This window comes from Mastigoproctus giganteus, chromosome 12 (assembly GCF_048544385.1).
Source record: "Mastigoproctus giganteus isolate SK-2022 chromosome 12, ASM4854438v1, whole genome shotgun sequence".
In the NCBI taxonomy this organism is placed as follows: Eukaryota; Metazoa; Arthropoda; class Arachnida; order Uropygi; family Thelyphonidae; genus Mastigoproctus; species Mastigoproctus giganteus.
Window position 1 is genome coordinate 37,675,116 of NC_143586.1, and position 14,933 is coordinate 37,690,048.

General features: G+C 38.8%; 1 protein-coding gene across 1 annotated transcript in view; it reads left to right on the forward strand.

Annotated features, from left to right (window-relative positions):
• The first annotated feature begins 1,300 nt into the window (after positions 1-1,300).
• LOC150076903 (two pore potassium channel protein sup-9-like) overlaps positions 1,301-14,933 on the forward strand; it is a 139,660-nt gene continuing 126,027 nt past the window's right edge. Inside the window, exon 1 of the mRNA XM_090385592.1 lies at positions 1,301-2,352. Coding sequence (XP_090241718.1) covers positions 2,070-2,352 — 283 coding nt within the window. The 5' untranslated portion in view covers positions 1,301-2,069. The remainder of the gene's footprint in view (positions 2,353-14,933) is intronic.

The following is a 14,933-nucleotide window of genomic DNA, read 5'->3' on the forward strand; positions in this document are numbered from 1 at the left end:
TAATGCGTTACCAATATATCCGATAAATATGGAAAGGTAGTAACTATGAACCATAAATCATTTTACCCACAATTATTAAAATTTTTCCTTTTTTTTTTTACTCTTTAAATAATTTAATTCCCGGATGTTGGCCCAGAGAAAACGAGCGCCCCATTCCTGCATCCCTACAGTAATCAAACCGTAGTCAGTTCGTTCTATTATTGCAGCGATGGATTAAACAGTCAAAAGAGAGAACTTAGGAAGCTTTGAGGATTTAATAGCCTTCGTTCCTGTGTCTCCTATTATAGCGCACAGTCAGTGTACTCTTAATTGCCAACTGGGATCCTTCAGCACAGTCTCACGATCATGCGCAGTTCTTACTAAAAGTAGAAATTTGTTTTTCATAAGGACATCTATTTATTTATTTTCTTTTTTAGAGTAAGAAGATAAAAACCGGAGACCCCGGATAATAAAACATTTTTTTATCAAATTCTAGTAAAAGGAGAAACCATCTGGTTGTGCCTTTGCTTCTCTTAAACAGTTGCTTCTTCGGGAGGTTTTCGATAATAATAATAAGCGATGGCAACCCCTCCGTTTTGAAGCTGCCCACCCCTCGACGAGATTGGATTTCCCCACAACTCGTCAGACGGCGTGTATTGCCAACGGACGACTGAGAGGGCGCTTGGGCGACAGCCACTTTGCTGTAGACTACAGTTTGGAGCTGCTGGACACGATAATGAGTCCAGGGGTTTTATAGTTGTCGGGATGGGGATGCTGTCCTCGTGACTCGGAAGGAGCCTCGCTGCTCGACCTCGTTTTATATGCTGCCGATTGCTGGATTACAGTGCCAGGTAGGAGGCGATGCAAATGGTTATTATCCGCCAGTTCTCGTGGTGTCGGCTACTCACTTAACCATCGGGACACACAACCGGCGGAATACCGTCATGCAGGGGTGTTCGACGGTGCTGCATTGCCTGTGAGCGTGCTTCGAGAAACTACTTTTCTTGGTCCAGCTGTTCATCGCACCTCACTCCAGTAGTTGCGACTGTGTATGTATACGGTGTGTGCGCGTGCGACGCGACAGCTAGCGTTTTCCCCGACGCCGCAGTGATGTCAAAGCGAGTTCATCGCCGTGCGAAGTGGCGGCGCCCCCGGCCCCTGAAAGGAAGAGACCATTTTCTCCTGACATAAGGGTGGATAACCTCTCCGCGCACGAATCGAACGATCTCCGCCAGACGATAGGTATTGTCGATCTGCACGTGCGTTTTTTTTATTTATTTATTATTTTTTTTTAATTTTGCGTGTGTGTGTGTGCGTGCGTTTGTTCGTCTTCCGCTCGTGTGAGTTCGAACACTGGTTGTCGCGTCTCGATGGTCGTCAGGAACAGTCGGTGTCTGTCTTCTGAAACCTCCCCGCTTGTCCGCCACCCGACCCCCGACAGCAGCCGATCACACATCCCAGCGTAAGCGGCGACATGGCCGTTAGGAAAATGGCGGTGTGTGGACCCGCGGATCTCAGGAAAACAAGGTGGGTTGTCGATTGTCATCTCTGGCTGCATATGGTGCACGTTCTGGATCGTGGAGTGTCTCGCCGCTACGCCCTACCCGCCTAGTACAACTTCGTCTACACACGGGGTCGTATCGGGGCTCGTGGGAAAAAAGCCTGTTGCTCTGTCCTGCGCGAAGGGACGATGATTGGCTAGAAGCGCTGTTGATGTCCACAACGGGATGGAGGAGATGACCCTGAGGGACATGGATTAGGGGAAATTGGACCACATCCCTCTGTGTGAGAGAGAGAGAGAGTGTGGGTGTGGGTGTATGGGTGTGTGTGGATGAGTGCGTGTCGGTGTCTTGTGGTGGTTCCGTGACACCTAACACTAACTAGGCCTAGTGTGTGTGTGTGTGTGTGTGCGTGTGTCTGTCTGTCCGTCTGTGTGTGTTTGTTTGTTTGTGTGAGTGCGTGTCTGTGTGTGCGTGTGTGTGTGTGTGTGTATGAAGGGCACTTAACCTTATCCTGCCAACGAACCCGGATAGGACGGATTAAGCGGAGGCAGTTCATAGTGCCCCCCCTGGATTTAGCGTTCGTCAGGAATGAAGAGACAAAACGTCCGGACCTTATCGCTAATCGTCTGTACCTTCACTTATCTTCTCGTTGGAGCCGCTATTTTTGATGCTCTGGAGTCGGATAACGAGGATAAACAGCGGGAAGCCTTGGATCACATCGAGGGCATGCTGATGCAGAAGTACAACATCAGCTCTGATGACTATCGTATCTGGACCACAGTGGTGATTAAAAGTGTACCGCACAAGTCAGGGATACAGTGGAAATTTGCTGGAGCCTTCTATTTTGCTACAACCGTCCTTACTACTATAGGTGAGTACCCACCAATTATTTTTCCATAAATCCGTACAAAAATAATCCAAAAGTGACCTAAATCTTATTAAAAAAAAAAAAAAAAAACATGGCGGAAGACATAAGATTAAAAATCGAACAACAGACACAAAAAAACAACAATCAATCTCGGTAATCTTTTGGTTCCAGCACGTGTAGTTGAAAATATGGTGAAGGTTACCATGGCAATATGGCCGTGTTTAAAGATTAAAAATGTCCACTCGTAAGCAGAGTGCAGACGATAAACTTTAGACCTATAGAAACACTGTTTTCGAAGGGTTTTAAGGGTTGTTTTTAAGGGTTCGACGGTTTACTACTTTGTACACTCTCCGAGAGCTAAAAACAAGGATTTCAAAAAGGTTACAATGGCGTGATCAGTTTGCCTTGACAGTTTGATGACAAATCGTTTCTATCTTTTCCTAACTTCCGAAATTCATTAGCACATTTTAACTCATGAAAGTAAGTCACGAAGATCGATCAATAATCGTTCCTAATATACATCCTGGAGGGTGAAACAATCATTTTTGATTTTTCAGGCTCGCACAATAACGCGCTACAATTGAATTATCCCAATTTACTTAAGATTTCGATCCATATCTGAATACGTTGAACAGTTCCTGATATTGTTTCGATTCCAGTTATGTACACGCTCTCTAAAAAAGTATAGGTTTTTTCACCACACAATAGTGGAAAAAGTCTGAAGGGGTAGATATCCTCTTTGGTTAACACAAGGCATTATTAAGATAACACTGTTTCTTAAAGTGGTTTTCTTAAGGAAATGGAATCACCTTCTTAAGGAAGAAACTTTAAGCCTTGATAAACCACTTTCCGTGTCTTAAGATTGTTTATCCACTGCATTTTGAGAAAGGAAACGGATTCTGACATCCCTCCATTATTTCTCGGTGTTTATCATCTTTCAGAATTATTTGAAAATGCATTAAGATGTTTCTCTACGTTTTGGGAATTCTATTCTGAAGGGTGCAGTACTTCAACAAACCTTTGATGTCTCAGTAACGCACGTAAACATCGTCTGTTTGTTTCTGTCTAAATGGGACTTATTATGTCCAATAATTGTTTCTGTTAACTGTAGTCTAGCAGAAAGACAAATTATCTGAGATGCAGTCTCAAAGAGTTCAGAAATTGAGAAATATACACAGAGAAATATGATCTTTATATTGTAGCCAATGAATATTCGCCCTTTCTATCCATGTATATCGTTTTGTTTGTCCAATTCTATGTATCCACCTGTTCCTGATGGACAGCACTTTCTGTCCATCAGAAACGCAACACTATTTAGTCTTTGGATAATTGGAAAACATTATTCAAAAAGCCACGAAAGCTTTCGAATATGCATCTTACATCATTCAGACAATCGGTCTTCTATGAAAAGAAAAAAGTTCTGCCTCAAACTCCAGAAATAAATCAAGGCTATCTGCCCTCCGAACAGCAAAACACTTAGAACCATACTTCAGAAAAAATTGCATCAGCCAACAATCTCGAAGAATGCTGGTATAAGATCGCAGCTCAAAATAACCCTTTCAGCATATCCAGATGATGTCATCATTGTCATATTCAATGAGATAGAATTTGATACCATCTAAAAGGTGCTTAACCTTTATGCTGAATCCTCAGGAGCAAAAGTACACCACAGTAAAACCAGTAAACTGGAAAATGAAGAACCATGATCAACTTCCATCCACATGGTCCAGCGAGGAACATAAATATCTGAATGTGTACCTCGGAAATGTCCACTTATTTCTCTCAAAACAGCTGATCCCAATTTATGATCCCACTCCAAGTACATCGCTGAATGCCCTTGAAAAATGGAGCAAAATATATACAATTGCCTTACTGAGATGAAAGGTTTTGACTGTCAACTAGATTTCCGAAGTTGTGCACCAGCACATCCTCAAAGAGGCAATCCATACCTGCCGACTTTCTCCATCAAATCCCAGCAACCATTCGAAACAAAACAAACTGGATACCCTTCTCGAACACTCTACCAACTGCTTTCTTTCCTTCTAAAGACGTTGCAGATGAAACACACGTACTCTGTCACCGTGGATCATCTACTTGCAAAGCCATCAGAGGGTTAACTCTATCCGCCATCCTAAGAATGGGTATGAAGCCAACGCCATTACAACTTCCTGCATGTCTCTCTCTCTATGTCTATCTATTGACCATTCTCATTTATCTTTGCTTTTTATCCATCTCTGTCTCTCTGTCTACATGATACACATGAAAAAAGAGAGATTAATTTATACCTTCTTCTTTCTTTCTTTCCACAACACACTTGCTATTTGATTCGTGTTACTCTAAAGAAGCCAATTTCTTATTACCAAGAACTTTCAAATACACCAAAATGGCATTAAAATTTGAGATGCACGGACGCATTAAGATTTAAAAACTAAATTGCGCACTATCTCGACTCTCCGATGTGATGTCTTCAGGCACGAATTCCAACGTGAAAAATGTCATTTTAAAACTTTAATAGAGTCTTTCTGAATAATTAATCCTGTGATACAGATTACAAGGTGATGGTGAACTCTGCTGGATTAATGGTTAAAAGTAAATTAGAAAACAAAATTAAAATAATAAATTACGACCCAATTATGGCAAAACATTCCTGAATTAATTATTACTTAATAACTGGAAACGATTCTCTTAAGACAAAAAATAATAAAAAATCATAATTAAAAGTCCAAGTTCATTTAAAGAGTCAAAGGTTATTCAAAAGATCAAAAGTTACTCAAAAGGTTATCTAAGCTGTTTAAAATTCTACTCGCAGATTAATTGAACAAAGATAAATAAAAACCAGTTTTCCATCTGATCAAAGCATCGTATATCAAGATCTGTCTATCCAGAGAATCCCTTTTCCACTCCTGTACAGGCTGAATCCTCCATGGCTGGACACTAGCTTTTGGGAATGAAAGATTTGTGGGTGGAGCTCATCAATCGAAAGCGATTACAAACAGACCACGTATTCTCCAATATGGATCTCTCTCTTGTAGCCAACTACCACCATCTTGCATCTTCTGAATTTGGAGAAGTTTCAAAATCCATCGTTCTTCGCCGAATCCTATGGCAACCCAACCGATCAGATTTCTCTAATCTTTTTATGGATGGCAAATCGATTGTGAATGTCGCTTCTACCTTTTTTTTAAACTTCCATCCACATCTTCCATCCTCCTTTTTATCTCTGTATTCTGTTAAGACTCTTCTACAACATTTGCATAACCAACAATTTGCATAAAATGTCTATTCTTTCTACAATATTTGCGTAATTTGCATAAAATATACTTAGTAGTGTCCCAATACTTTTGGTAACAGTGTACGTTTGACCGTTTTACTTGATTATCTAGTCAGAAGTCTAAATAACTGGAAGCTGAAGTGCGTGACGTCATACTGAAAACTGTCATGCACAGTTCGCGTTCAGTGTTTATGACTTTTTGGAAGAGCAAACACCAGAATTTTCACTTCACACTTAGAGAATCTCTAAATAACAGGCTTTCATCCGTGGCATGCCATTTCTGGGATTGGTAGTTTGTGTGTTAGCGCTGGTGAAAGGAAAATCTTTGTGTATCAGCATCTTTCAGAGAAATTGTAGTGATTGGTGCTGATATTGGCACAAGGATTCCATCAATGTCATGACGCTTTCTTATGGTCGGTGGTAAACAGAATTGGAAACACTGCAGAGAGAAATTTTCCATGCTATCTCAACACCATTAAATAGATGTCCTTGGCAGTCAGGGGATGTTCTTGTTGTGTTATTAACAATTCCACCTGTCGGGGTTCTGAAAAATTTGTCACATTCCAGAGTATTAAAAATTGGTCAAAATTCTATTTCTTTGTTCCAGAGTTCTTTCTGTTAGCTTTGCTCTTTTAAATCTTCAACATCTGTTTACAGTTTTCTGAGGAATGTATTTTAGAGTAATTATAATAATCTAAAATATTAAGAAAAGTCTGTAAAAATTTAAACAACATTCTTAAATCTGTGGAATTTGCAAAGACATCGACTCATAGAACTTGATACCCTAAATTATTGATAGTCCAATGGTAATTATCGATATGCTGGACATTGAGAATACAGTAGCATCCAGTATTGCTACAAATTGGATAAAGGATATTGTAGTATTATGGCATCTGTCTAAAATTATTCGAATATCAGGTTTGCAATCGATGGCCTCACAGATGCATAGAATGTGTCCAATGAGGTGTTTCCATTACGATATTTCTTTTCTTCTTTTGGATCTACACTCACTGGCTAAAAAATGTAGAAATCTTTTACAATTGGTGTCAACAGATCGGGCGGTATGCGTAATCTGTTACATGGTATGATCACAAATTGGTATCAGAGAAATATTGTGGCGTGAACCTCATGAATCCATGCATTCGGACTCCCTAGTGTCCACCACTCAACAGACTGGAGGTGTTATCATGGTATGAACTACATTTATTGGTACGGACTGGATTCTCTCATAATGTTAGAAGGTCTTATTACCTTCCATGAATATCTTCCTGTGGTATCGAACCAAGTTCACCCGGCAATCCTTCATTTTCACTGGATTGTGACATCTGAATGGTTAGAGAACATTCCAAAGAGTTCCACCATCAAAACTAGCTGCTTAATTCTCCAGATCAGAATCTAACTTAGAATGCCTGGGGTATGCTGGAGAGGGCAGTTTGGCTTCGCAGTTCTCTGCCCACCAGAATACAACAACTAACAAATATCTTGATGGAAGAACGATCAAATGTGGAGCTAGATTCCTTCAGACACCTAATGGAATCCAGGCGACGAATTGTAGGCCGTAATTCTGACAGGTAGCCCAAGTATATAATATTGACTAAAAGTTTCTAATTTTTTTGGCCAGTGAGTGTACTAATGATATTTTGCGATTTTTTACTTTAAAATATTTAAAATTAATGGTTTTCCATTTCGAATTCCCATCGGAATTATTTCATTTATTAAAGCTATTGAGAGAAGAATTTAAATAAATGTTCTTTAAAAGGTTTTTTTTTTTAAATCGATGCGCATGATTCTTGAGAACAAGTCCCTGGTTATTTATATAGCCTTTGGGACTGATAAATCCATTGATCAATACCTTTAAGTGAGTGCTTTAAAGAAAGCATTTTTATGCTTTCAGCTACAAAAAAGAAATTCTAAAAGCAGTTAAAAACCATGCCTTTAGCAACTCGGATCAATGCTTTGATGGGTTAATCAGAACTGAGTAACCAAGAAACGCTTTTAGTTAAAATGTTTTTGGGGAGATCATTTGGAAATAAGAATAAACTTATCCATCGCCATAATAATGCTCTCAGTAATTAAGTTCTTATTGAAATCGTAATGGTTCTTGAATACTTTATCAGTTATAATAAAAGAATGTCTGAAGAATAAGAGAATTAGTAAGTTCATGACCGATGTCATTTTCTTCAATGGACACAAAAGATTCATGAAGTTTTCCACTGATAGTGCTGGATACTTGGAGAGGAAATATATGTATTAGATACGTCTGCATCTACATTTTGACTACATCTATGAATATTGTATATATTTCGTAGACAATTTATGAATTCGATGTTTCTAATCAAATAACTTATTTGTAAAGTGCTTTCAGAATTCCCCGTAGAGATCTGTCTAGACATCATTTGCTTTGAATACACTTAATTTTGATTCTTGCTGGGCATTGTGGGCAGCGAAAGAAATTGAGAATGGTAAACGGGTGAAAACAAATACAGTATACTGGCATGGTATCGCAGTCAATGTACTGTCTTTGAAAAAATTTCAGAAGCAGTGAAGCCTTAAGATATTTCGAGTTCATATATTGCAAAGATGAATCTAGACGGATCCATATTACGTTCCCGTTGTTCGAAAGGAGTTATAGATGAATTTCAAAGTACGTAATCAGATATTTATTAAATATTCAGGATCTGTTTATGCAATAATCCTTCCAATGTTGTTACTTCGTTAATCTGATGGCGTGTACATCCACAGGAATCCGTCTCAATCTTCCAACAGCCATGGACCATTTTATCTTTGCTAGTTGAATTCAATTTGTGGATGACATATGAGTATAATACTGTGGCAGTCCATCTTTAAATGTTTTCATATACAGTTCGCATTGATTGACCTTCTAAAGGAAAAATTCCACCAAAGAAATGGATTGAGTGGTGTTTATAAGTGAAAAATATGCAAAAATGCGTATTTCTGACAACAGCATAGATAATATTGCTCAATAAGTTTCGAAATTGGTAACTTAAGGCATTGAAATCAAACAAAAATGTGGCTCTCCACCAGGTAAACATGGGATTAGAATGGGAGGATTAATGTGTAGCATGTGAATGTGGCTACATGAATTCCAAAGCTTAAATATATTATGTCGAAATCACGATGAAGTGACTCGCTGTTATAAAAATAATCCTTAGACGAAAGCATAAGAAACAGTAGCTGCTAATTAAAAATCTTTGTCGTTTAATAGAGTTGGCTTGGTAACGAACTCGTGATATCCCTTTGATAGAACGATGGATATATTTTTAATCAATACGGTTGCTGAAAATAAAAATAAAAACTGTAAAAATTAAAAGGTATTTAAATTGTAAAGATTTGGTGGGATTTAATTTCATTTGTATTTTATTACAAAAGATAAAAGAAAGCTATCAGAGTAGTCCAACTCAATATAGATGGCCATTCCACTTCTCAACAAAAATATGCAATTAATACACTAAAATTATGACATCAATACAAAACACAGAACATATGCCTTCGAGAAGTATCTCGAAGGAATATTAAAGGTCGTCCAACAGTTAAGATATCCTTCAATGGCCGCCTTCGAGAGATATCTCGAAGGAATATTAAAAGTCTATCCATAACGGCGAGCAGATGAATCTAATTATAACGACCAAGTCCGTTTTTATTGGATATAAGGATTGTATGTTTTCTCCTCCCAAAAATACAGGCATATTAAAGATTTTAGAGATACAATGAAGTGATATTGCATGGTCTTAGATACTGTGGCAAAAAATCATCTAGAATAAGGGTTTCACTCGCAACTTTCTTTTCTCCTTCTCAATTTGGTTGAATTTTAACTAAATAAATCCATCAACTAAATAAATCCATCATAGATAATTAAATAAATCATCTTTCAGGATCTCCCTCCCTCGTTTAAATTCTGCTGCCCGCTTTTTAACCACGGAATTGGTAGGGGCATCCATTTCAATGTTGTAACCATATCCTCATTAATTGCCTTTGGTGTTAGTACCTTTTTTTCTAAAATATTAGAAAACCACCGTGCAGTCATCAAATATTAGACGACTGCACGGTGGCTGATTTTGTCCATCTTTCCTCATTCACATAACTTTGTTGACGTCAGGAGTTGTAATTAAAAAGAGACACCATGGAACAAACTTGTTGGGTTACTAATTGAAGTGTAATACATTAATCACAGAAATTTTTATCACTGTGCCATTGCCCTTTCATACTCAGGCCACGAACCTTTTCAAACGCCCCTACACAGATGCATAGTTTACAGACACAACAATTTACCAAACATTGCCTTTCTTCTAATCTTGTTGCTCTTCTATGTACCCGTGGAAATAGATCAACATCCTTCCTAATGTGAGGTTTTCAAATCTGTATGAAGTTTTCAAGATGCAGCCTAACCATTAGCTGCATCTTGAATACGGCATTCAGGTCCATATTCCTGCTTGGAAGGTTCCTGTATATCATTAACAAAACTCCATAATCTCTCCTAATAGTCTTTAGCACTGCTCAGAAAACTTCATGTCGGCCTACACAATTACTCCGAGGTCTTTTTAATTATTAACTACTCCACGGTATGTTATTCTGGGATTGCTGCTACCCAAGTGCCTTTATCAGTGCTAAACCTCAACTGCTACTTTTCAACTCATCTGCCTGAATTTATCGAAGTTTTAAGAGCATCAGCAATTTCTTCCATCTACTTGATGGAAGAAATAATCCAGCTTCCTGGAGAAAAACCATGCTACGTTCGCCTGAGACCGACTAACCCTGCGACGTTGTGAAAAAAGGCCCTTAAAAATTCTTGCCATCATTGACGGAAATCTTTTAATTCTATTTTTTTCTATAATACCCCCAGCTTACCTTGGAACCTCAATGGGCTTTTGCTGTGCGTTTAAATTCCAGAGCAGGGGTCCTCCCTTCCTTCCAAGGTCCACAAGCTATCTACTGCTCAATTATTTATATTTATTTGCATTTTTCAGTATCAGAAGGTTCCATGGAATGAGGATTTTCTTTTATTTTCCCCACCAACCAGGACAAGTCCGGTGGTTTCTATAGAGCTGTGATTTCTCGTGAATGATGAGACATTTTTATTATCAACATAGCAAAGTTTATTGCACAATTAGAATCATAAAGAAAATACAGACACTGAATAAAACACAATTACCCATCATAGCCTTCTTCCACGTACAAAAGACAAAAGGTAATTTCATTATTCCTTTTCTTAATCAACCCCCTTTTTTTCTTTCCTGAAGTGCTTCACAACACACAATAGTGGGAACTTATCCCTCTCTCTCTCCTTTTACTTATCTTTGACTCACCTTTCTGAAGTGTCTTACAACCTAACGTATATTTACTCCCCTCCTGTTACACGAGAACATCAAATTTGGCATACAACCTTTCTTGGCCCTTCGGAGCCTTCAGTGGGTTATGAACAAACTGGTTTTCCCTCTGAGCACTGACTCAATAACATCTAATACATTCTTTTACATATGCTTCTACAATGGATGGGTAACTCACTCTCTTTCTCACTATCTACCACTGTTCCCCTTATCCTTTAAAATAAAGTATTCGGCTTGACCACTACGAGAAAGCCTATCATTTATAGACCAAATATAGAGACATCTCATTAAACTGGAGCTGTCTCCAGTTTAATTTTAATTAACCCAAATAATCCAATCCATTGCAAACAACTCGATTTTAATTTAATAATTACAGTCGCGAGATAAATCTATTAATTATTACAGTTCTGAGTCTATGTCTTTGTAAACAAGGTCGACTCACTTCAAGATTTAATTTCAAGTTTCCGACAAACTGAATAAATATTTTATGACTCCATTGACAAAGTGCAGAAGTTTATGAGGATGGGGACACAGGAAGTTTGCCTATCGTGCTGATTCAAATTATTTTATCGAAAAGAAACAGGACGAGAAATAATTGCGACAAAAAGTAAACAAGGCGCCTGATGCTGATTATATTAAAAGAGGCAGCAAATGGGGTAAGTAAACCTCCAGCTACAGTAATGAGAGCATCCCCAGATCCAAATGAAATCTCTGCAGATTAGAAATGTGAAAATGTTTCCCTTTAACGAAGATAATTCAGAGTGTGGTGAGTAATTACAGACCAGAAAGTGTGACTTCTGTGCCACAGAAAATTATGAAGTCTATAGTTAAAGAAGTAATACGTGGTCATCTGGATAGGAAAGGGACTTTAAGGAAATCGGTGAGTGGATTTTTTAAAGGTAGATCACCTCGTACTGATTACAATGTTGTCAGAAAGGAATCGGATGCAAAGAATAATTTTAACCTTCAATACCTACATTTCAGTAAAGCATTTGATACTGTTCGACAGGAACGAGTTTTTTACAAACTGAAGAATGGGCGTTAGGGACAACTTACTACTGAGGGGCTAAAGGGATGACCAAGTGATAGAAGACAGAGATTGTCTATTAAAAGCCAATTCTCTTCATGGACAGTATAGAGTTCTATAACGTTCAATGCTGGGTCTCTTAATATTTGGATCCCTTCAGGTTTACAGCATCTAAAGTAATGTAATTAATAAATATTGTTTTATTTACACTGTGCTGCCACTTTATTAGGTGCACCCCTGCTGTGCACACAAATGGTTTGTCTCACAACCTTGCAAGTCACATGACCACAGTTGTGGATATAAATGCAGCAGAACAACCTTCTAAACCGTAGCAAGAATGGGGAAAAGGAGTGATCTAACGGACTTCGAACGTGGCATGGTAATAGGTGCAAGACGTGCTGGACAAAGCATCTCTGAAACGGCAGTTCTCCTGAACCTTTCACGCACCACAGTTTCAAGGGTATATCGAGGATGGTGCAACAAAAAGAAAACATCCTCTCAACGGCACTCATGTGGAAGAAAATCGCTTGTTGATGAGAGAGGTCAGAGGAGGATGGCTACAATTGTGCAAGCAAACAGAAGGGGGCCACAATGGCGCACATCACGTCAGAATACAACCTTGGTGCGCAGAACAAAATATCGCAACGGACAACTAGTCGCACTTTGTTGCGAATGAGCTACAACGGCCGACGGTCACATCGTGTACCTTTGTTATCAATGAAGAACAAGAGAGCATGGTTCCTGTGGGCACAGCAACACCAGCACTGGACTATCGAAGATTGGAAAACAGTTGCTTGGTCTGACGAGTCGAAGTTCCTGGTGCATCATGTTGATCTAAGGCTCAGAATTTGGCGAAAGCAACATGAATCCATGGACCCGTCATGTCCGATGACTATTGTGCAAGGTGGTGGGGACAGTGTTATGGTGTGGGGAATGTTTTCTTGGCACACGTTGGGTCCATTGATACCCACAGATTCAAGTCTGAATGCTACATCGTACCTAAACATCGTTGCTGACCAAGTGCATCCGTTCATGTTGAGTTTATCCTCAGTCAGTTGGTTACTTCCAACATGATCATGATAATGAGCCGATGCACAAAGCCCGAATCACTATGGAATGGTTTCAGGAACATGACAATGACTTTTCTTTGCTGAAGTGGCCCGCTCAGTCTCTGGATCTCAATCCTATTTAACATCTTTGGGATGAGCTGGAAAGGGCTGTTCGCTGCAGTCCTACACCTCCGTCGAATCTCAAGGAACTGCGTGACACACTCATGTCTGCATGGTACCTGGTTCCTGCACAACGTTTTCAGCATCTTGTTCAATCCATGCCTAGACGAATTCAGGCTGCTCTGAAAGCTAAAGGAGGCTCAACACGCTACTAGGTAGGTGTACCTAATAAAATGGCAGCATAGTGTAGATGCTGGACATAATGACAAATGTTTTTTTCTGAGCAGTGAAATCAGGCTACTATTATAGATTAGTTCATGGGATTTGTCAATGATGGAACTTTGCCAGCAAGGACAAAACAGGTGATTATCGAGTCAATGGTTTGGACACATCTTGAATATTTCATACAGATTTGGAAACGTCATTTTAGAAAAGATATCGATCTGCTGGAAACAGTAGAGAGAAGAACAATAAAACAAGTTGGGGGCATAAAAGGATATCTCAACGAGAAGGATTAGTATTCTGTAAATTGCAGCTTCTGAAAACTAGGCATCTGAGAGAAGATCTGATTGAGGTGTTTAATGCTTTAAAAGGATTGGTTGAGTGAACTAAATACTGATGCAACTTCACTCATTCTCAGATCACACAAACACATCAAATTAAATTACTATAAAGGAATTTGTTTCCTTGTATTATTTTGCCGCTATCGATGGTACATACACTGAGATACAAATTTATAAATTGACTGCCTAACCACTTAGACCATGGAAGTTTTCAAAATATGCGACATTATATGCAATAATATGTAAATAAGTTCAGTGACAGTGGGAATAAACAGGATCTTAGGACTTCCAAAGAGTTACGATAGCCAGAGACCGTTTACAGCAAAGAGGATGGATGCACTTATCAGATGTTCAAAGAATACCATCATTCGAGTCTTCAATGAATAGAAAAACGTGGAGAAAAACAGCTTCATACAATACTTTTAGTACCACAGATTAAGTTAGAGAGGTCAAGGTTACGTATGAGAAAGCATTGTCCAAGAGAACAAAGAATGGGGACAAGGAATTTTTCATGTATGTGAATACAAGGAAGAAAATAGCGAATCAGATTGTACCATTGTGCACTGGGTTTGGGAAAGTCTTAGACAACCCAGTTGATATTGCAGATGAAATGAACAGGTACTCTGAATTTGTCTTTACTGAAGAAAGAAACCATTCAAGCTGAGAAGAGGCAGTGCAAGTGAGGCTGAGTCATATGAAATTAGTGATTTTGAAATTACACATATTTATTTATTAGAAAAACTTTCGAATATAAAGGCAAGTAAGGCTCTGGAATTGATGACATATACTTAGCAACTTTGAGGGAAGCCACCAGGGAGTATATTGAACCATTGGAATTAATTATGATGACATCTTTGGATTCAGAAGAGTTTCCTTTGGATTGGAGAAATGCCAACGTATCACCAATACATGAAGGCAGTTCTAAGAGCGAAGTTGGTAACTCCATACTGGTTAGTCTGACTTCAGTGGTAAGGAAAATCTTAGAAACAATGATTAAGAATGCAATCCAGGGACATTTAGATAGATATCGCCTTCTGAAGGGCACACAACATGACTTTGTTAAGGGAAAATCATGTTTAACTAACTCAGTAAGCCATTTTGACATAGTTACTCATGACTAGGAGTTAGGGAACAATTTCTACACAGTTTATTTGACTCAGTTCCTCATGAGAGGTTATTGTATAAGATGGAACATATTGGGATTACTGA